The sequence below is a fragment of the Crocuta crocuta genome, unplaced genomic scaffold, assembly GCF_008692635.1.
Source record: "Crocuta crocuta isolate KB4526 unplaced genomic scaffold, BGI_CrCroc_1.0 scaffold839, whole genome shotgun sequence".
Taxonomy (NCBI): Eukaryota; Metazoa; Chordata; class Mammalia; order Carnivora; family Hyaenidae; genus Crocuta; species Crocuta crocuta.
In genome coordinates, this window is record NW_027529590.1 from 75,224 (window position 1) to 82,203 (window position 6,980).

A 6,980-nucleotide genomic window follows, 5' to 3' on the forward strand; every position below is an offset into this window, starting at 1 on the left:
CGTCCGTCCCCAGCCTGGGAATGGTGACCTGAACACTGGGCCTCCCATGGGAGGAGGCCTGTGTCCGGAAGAACCAGTTTTTCTTCCCGGCTCCAGGGGCTCCCGTGGGCACGGTCGACAGGATCCTGAGGACCTTCTTGTCCTGGCAGGCCTTTCTGCGCGTGCCCGAGGAGCCTGCCCAGGTGCTTGGACGAACAGGCCGGTGCACTGATCGCGTCCACCCAGCAGCAGGGACCAAGCACAGGCTCATCCTTGAATCCTACCCAAACGCGCTCCTGTGCTTTGTTGCGCCCAGAGCGCAGGATATCCAAGCACTGCACCTGCCGACGACCTCAACCCAGCGGGAGAGGTGGACATGAGGTTGGCAGGTGGGTGGCGTCCACAGTGATCGGGAAGGAATTGGAAAGGGGATCGCCCTGGAGGCCCAGGTGTCCAAGAGATCTCTCTCTGGAGGGACTCTGGTGGACCACTGAGTGTGGTTTTGGAAACGGAAAACACTGCACCAACAGTCATTCTATGACCTTGAGCAAATCCTTTCGCCTCCCAGAACTTCAAAAACTGTGAAGTGAGGATTAGGATACTCGATTTGTCCTAACTCGGATAACCAACTGGCCGCTGTCTGAAAAAAACGAGCTGTGAGAGAGGCTTCGGGGAGCATGGCGGCTAGGTGGAGGGGGCGGGGCGCGGTAGCGCGGAGGCGTGCCTTCGGAGGAGAAATGGTCCCAAGGCGGTGGGGCTGGATTGAACCCGGTGCCAAACCTGCTGTCGCCTGGACAGCTAAGCTGAATATGGCTTGGCTTCGGGAGGGACACACGAGGGTGGGCAGTCAGAGCAGAACTCAAGAGGTGGACCTCAGATCTCATAGGGTTGCTACGTTATAAATGTATCCCCGTTAGAGCTGGCCAGTGCGGGACTGGCTGCGAAGTTACAGCCTCAAGATCAGTCAGGGCTGCAGCAAGAAAGTACACGCTGCTCTGCGGGTTTGTCCAGGACCGGGACTTGATGAGGGCATGGATAGGACAGTAGACTGTACGTACAGAAACCTGGGCACATCAAGCTTTTCAGGGGAGAGAATACGTGAAAACCATCTGACCGAGGAGGATGAGGAGCGTCCAGAAGGGGTTAGAATGTGATGTCTGAGAAGCCTGTGGACAAGTATTTCCACCAGGAGGGCCCAGAGTCGACCTAGGGAACTGACACCAGGAAAGTCATAGGTGGTCTTGTCAACAAGCTGCTTTGATGGGGTGATAGAGAGAAGGCCAGATTGCAGTAGGTGGGGACAGAGTGGAAGGTGACACTGGGGAAGGAGCCAGTGCAGATGACTTTGGAGATAGTCACTGGGAAGATGAAGGGAAAGGAGAGAGAGGTCAGTGGCAGATGGGGCTGTGATCCTGAAGGAGCGCATGCCCTTCGGTGATCTCTTACAATGGGAGATATCGAAGATAGAGGAGAAAGGGCAAGACAACAAATGGTGACGATTACAAGAAATCTGCACAAGGGGAGAGCTCAGGGTCCGGCTCATGGCAGGTGAAGGAACGGGTCTTCAGAGGGAGTAAGGACCACGCCTCCATCACAGCAGGAGAAACGGGACAGGATGGAAGGGACAGAAAAACATTGGTCGCCTCAGGGGCCAAAAGTTAGTGAGTTCCTAAGGGAGGCTTGGAGCCTCTTGAGCAGCAAGGGCTGAAAGTCTCCTCCACACCTGCCACAGAGAACCAAGCTCATGGTCCGAGACTCAGTTTCCTCCATGTACCTGCCAGGAGCTAAGTCCTGTCTCAGGCCTGGTGGATGGCAATGGGTCCCCACCTTCCTGTTCTTCCCAAGGGTGCGGGGGGACCCGCTCCTGAGAAGCCCTAGGGTCGTTGGGGAGCTCACTGTCAACTGAGGTGGCCTTCCTGTGTCTGTCCTGCCTCCAGGACCCCTCCGCATCGTGGCCCTGGTTGTCATCGTGGGCCTCACCTGGATTGTGGTCAGCATTCTCCTGGGCCGGCCTGGCGCTGGCTTTCCTCGCATCCAGCAGCTCTTCACTAGTGAGTGTGGGACCCTTCCTTGCTCTGCTGTGGCAGTCACCAAGGCAGCCTCCCGGGTCTGTGGGAGGAGGCTCTGGGTGAGACGGGTGTGGCCTGGGTTTTCCTTCTCCCTGGTAAGCCGCCTCTAGCTACCCTAACTCTGTCTCCTGCATCCAACACCGTCTTCGCTGTACCACCCGTTGCGTCATTTGGGAACCCCAGTCCCTGCAGTTACAGTTCTGTGCGCAGTTGGAGTCAGCGGTGTGGGAGGGGCAGGGGGGCTTCCGAGGAGCCTTGGGGACGACACCCTGGCCACTCCTGCAGGCTGTCCGCTGGGCTCTGAGATGCAGACGGGACTCTACACCTTGTTAGTGCTGACCTTTTGCCCAAAGTACCCTTTACAATTGCAATTTGCTCTTTTCCTGGAGCAGGGGGCTTGCATCTGGCTTAGCCCCTGGCCCCTGAGCCTGATCAGCCCTCCACCTTGACTTCACGGTGTCGGGCCAGGAGGCCCTGCCGCAGGCCGCTGGAGGCCGCCACCCTGACACAAACAACTCTCTGTACCCACAGGCCCAGAGAACTCAGCGACTGCGGGTAAGGCTCCTGTCACCTCCCTGTTCCTCCTGTACAGGGGAGCCCTCATACTACTTCTGCTCATACTACCAGCCCTCATACTACTTCTGTGACACCACCGCCTGCCTTAAGGCCTGCAGGCTGTCCCTGCTCCATTCATCCCTCCCCAGAATGGTCATCACAGCCCCCTGAGGCCGCTTGCACGCTGTGGACCTAGAAATTCAGTTACCTGTTTACAGAATACACTGGTGAGACAAGCATAGGGTAGACGTCCCCACTGCAGAAGGGGGAAACTGCAAGGAATAAAGCAGTCCCCACTCCCAGCCAGTCCAGAACCCAGCAGGGCAAATGCCACTAGGAATCAAGGCCTGAGAAGAATCCTCTGTGGCCCAATGCTCTGGGCTCTGGGCGTAAGTGATCGGGGGGGCGGGGGGCGCCCTCTGGAACGGAGGGAGTGCTCCTACCCTCTGTGCCTGGGCCATCTCTGGCCTCTGTAGCCACCGCTCTGCCCTCACAGCCATCCTTCCTTCCTTCTGTCCTTTTTCTGTCCCTTTCAGCCCAGGACAGCACTCTTTCTGCTGGTATAAAATTCTCAGAAACGTTGTTGGTCTCTTATGCAGTTTATGAGGCTCTGAGCTAGGAGACGAGAGGGCCCCCAGATCTGTCCTGGATAATCCCATTTCTGTTCCTGGCTTCTGCTGACATGCCTGAGCGGGTCCCCAAGTCACATGCTCTGGCTCTGTGGTAAGTGCTCATCCAACCACAGAGCCGGCTTGGTCACGGTTGTTTTCAGTGTAGCTTTCTAAACTGACACGTTGCTGTGAGCACCAAGGAGAACCCAGGCCAGGCCCTCATTTCCAACTGTGTTTGGAAATCACCTCAACTAAGTATCCAAGTTCAGCGGTTACAAGTTCTTGGCCACTTTATGACAAGGACCACCTGTCCACCAGCGTCCAATAACACGTTCCCCGTTTCCACCTGAGACCTCACCAGAAGCACCTTTTTAATTTTTTAATGTTTATTTTTGAAAGACAGAGCACAAGCAGGGGAGGGGCAGAGGGAGGGAGACACAGAATCCGAAGCAGCTCCAGGCTCCGGGCTGTCAGCACAGAGCCCGACGCGGGGTCAAACTCACGATCCTGAGATCATGGCCTGAGCCGAACTCAGATCCTGAACTGACTGAGCCCCCCGGGCGCCCGACTGAAGCGCCTCCAACATTCGCATTGCCAACAACGTTGTGGTCATGGTGACAGACGTGGTCCCCAAGCTCTCAAACCAGCTCTGACCTCTTCCATCCACATTTCTACCAACAGCCCCATAAGGCGATGGACGCCCTTTCTAGCCTCACCCCAAAAGTCTACAGCCTCCCTTCAGTGCCCAGGTCCAAAGCTGTTTCCACCTTCTGGGGGGGTTGTTGGAGCAGTGCCCACCTCCTGCTATCAAAATCCATGTGAATTTTCTGGCACGGCCATAACCAAGTAGCACGGACCCCTGGTAGCTCGGACCGGGTACATGGCTTCTTCCCCGCCCGCCGCGGGTCGGGGGGCCACAATTCTGACTCCTTCCTGCCCCTTCCGGCTTGTGCGGCCGCAGGTGTGCCTTGAGCTGTGGGCACAGCCCTCCCGGCTCTGCCTCCGTCTTCACGGGGCCTTCTCTCCTGTCTCTGTGTCTCGTCTGTCTCTTAAAAGGACACGTCATTGGATTTAGGGCCACCCCACTCCAGGATGACCTCGTTTTTACAAATTACATCTTCAATGAGCCTATTTTCAAATAGGCTTGTATTCGAAGGCGCTGGGAGTTAGGACGTGAACACGTCTGTGGGGCACAGTCGAATCGGTCCCAGAGGCCGCCCTCCTCTCATCCTCCCACCTCTGCCGGGGCGTCCGTGTGCTCTCTTCCTTCCCCACCTGTGCTCTCTTCGTGGCAGCCCTCCTACGTCTTCTCTTCTCCCACCAGTGGCAGAAAAGCTCCCCCGAGGTCCCTGTCACCCTGCACTGAGGCAGAGTGTCTGCGGAAGTGTCCCTGTCACCCTGCACTGAGCCATGTCCTCTCCGCCCACCCCACCCCCACTGGTCCCCTGCTCTGTAGCCACTCATTCCTACCTGTGGNCTCCTGCTAGGCTCATGAGCAGCGTCAAGGACAACGTGGGCCGTGGACTGAACATCGCCCTGGTGAACGGTGAGTCCCTGCGGTGTGGGGTCAGAGTTCAGGCCAGAGGAGCAGAGCCGTGCCGTGACCTGCCACCCTCCTTCCCCACGAGGGGGCGTCTGGGTGTTCGCCGTGGCCCTCTCCTCCCTCCGCCCCCACTGCTGGGAATCCCCAGGGGGGCCCGGGAGAGGGTCTGTGCAGGCCGAAGTTTCCCACAGCAGAAGTGACCCAATAAACAAAAGCAGTAATGAACCAGAAGTTTCCAGGAAGTTGGAGGGTGCTTCATAGGGAGCCCCCGGAGGGCCTCAAATGGCAGCCAGAAGCCGCGCCGCCTCAGACGGGCCGCAGCTTTCTGAACAAGGGCCACGGTGGGCACGAACGTGCAGGATGCTTGAACAGCTTCCAGAAGGGCTGCGAAGGGCTGCACCCAGTGGCCACTGCCATGTCCCTAGCCTGCTCTAGGACGGCGGGGATGGTAGGGTGGAGTGGCCCCGGGGACTCGCCCAGCAGGACCCCTTCCCTCTCTCTCAACCCAGGGGTCAGCGGTGAGCTCATCGAAGCCCGGGCCTTTGACATGTGGGCAGGAGGTGAGTGGCGGCACAAACTGGCCACTGGGAGGGTTTCCCGAAATGCCATTCTCTGCCCGTTCACCGTGGCCTCTTGAGCATGTCCTTGGGTTTGGAAAAGGTAGGGAGAGGAGCAGGTGCACGGTCATGGGGATGGCCCTGGCTTCTTATACCGGTTTGTCCCTTTTTCCCGGGGACCTCGGTGGGTGAGCCCCTGGCCTGATCCCTGCTTTAGTTTCCTCGTTTGGAGAACAGGGTTGGTGGGGAGAGGTCCTGCGTGGGGCCTGAGTCTCCGTGTTTCACATGCCCTGCCACCCCAGATGTCAACGATCTGCTGAAGTTTATTCGGCCTCTGCACGAAGGTACCCTGGTGTTTGTGGCATCATACGACGACCCAGCCACCAAGTAAGTGGTTGCGGAGGCCGGCCTCAGCCTCGCCCTTCCACAGCAGCCGCTCATGTGTCTTCCTTCTGTGCGGCAGGATGAACGAGGAGACCAGGAAGCTTTTCAGTGATCTGGGCAGCAAGAATGTGAAGGACCTAGCCTTCCGGGACAGCTGGGTGTTTGTGGGGGCCAAGGGCGTGCAGAACAAGAGCCCCTTTGAGCAGGTACGGGTGGAAAGCCTGGCACCTCAGCACAGAGTACCCGCCCTGGGTTCTGCCCCGGCAGCCCAAGCCCGGGCAGCCGCAGACCCCTTCCCATCCGCACAGGGCGGGGCGGCACAGCTTTGACCTTCCCTGTCCTGTATGGACTTCACCCTCTGGGGCCCTGAAATGGCAAAGCTTTCATAATGGCAAGACTCCCAACTAAGGGACCTTTCTCCCAAACCCCTTCAAGATGCTCAGTCGTGCCCCATGCTTCCGCAATCCCGGACCCCGATTCACACCACAGCCCCTGCCACTTTCTAGTTGACGGCACCTCCACGGCCACATGTGTCAAGCCCCATGTGGAGGGCCCCAGGCACCATCCCTCTCTCTGGCAGGCTCCTGGCCTGGTGAAAGCCTTGGTGTCCCCCAGCCCTGCCCCCCATAGCAGGACAAGGCAAAGAGGCTGTTCCAGTGCTTTCTGGAAGGTTCTGGGTACCTCAGAAGAACAACTCATTACCCCGAGCAGAAATGTTCCCTCTGGTCTTGTTCTTCCTGAAGCTCCCAGCAGCCCCTCCTCACCTTCCCCGTGTGTGTGCTGCGTACATAGTGCAGAAAAGCTGGCTCCTTCCGCTCCGCCCATTTAGTAGATGAGAAAAGTGAGGTGCTGGGACAGACGGGAGGCGGGGGGCGACAGCCCCAAGAGTGCGCAGTCAGTTGACGGTAGCACGACGGGACCGCAAGCCCTGTCTGTCCCTTCTGCTTGAGGCCTGAGGCCGTGACTCCCTGCCCCCCAACCCCGCAGCACGTGAAGAACAGCAAGCACACCAATAAGTACGAAGGCTGGCCCGCGGCGCTGGAGATGGAAGGCTGCATTCCCAGGAGGACCACGGCCAGCTAGCCGGCCGGGCGCAGGGCCCGGGCTGAGGGGGCTGCACATGCCCGGCCAGGACAAGGTGCTGGCGGTGCCGGCGCAGGGCCGAGGCCTGACCCTGTGTCCGGCCAGGAATGCTCTCTTGCCCCAACACTTCAGGGCTCCGGGGCGGAGATTGGGGACCAGCTGTGACCCATGGCGGGGACCGCGGCAGGGCCAGGAGCCC

General features: G+C 58.9%; 1 protein-coding gene across 1 annotated transcript; it reads left to right on the plus strand.

Annotated features, from left to right (window-relative positions):
- Window positions 1-268: 268 nt before the first annotated feature.
- On the plus strand, window positions 269-6,974 carry FAM3A (FAM3 metabolism regulating signaling molecule A). Its single transcript, XM_077761742.1, has 8 exons — window positions 269-368; window positions 1,917-2,030; window positions 2,580-2,691; window positions 4,702-4,760; window positions 5,267-5,317; window positions 5,617-5,701; window positions 5,778-5,904; window positions 6,686-6,974. Exons 1-8 carry the CDS (start codon window positions 356-358, stop codon window positions 6,779-6,781), a joined length of 657 nt encoding a protein of 218 aa, XP_077617868.1. The 5' UTR covers window positions 269-355; the 3' UTR covers window positions 6,782-6,974.
- Window positions 6,975-6,980: the final 6 nt, after the last annotated feature.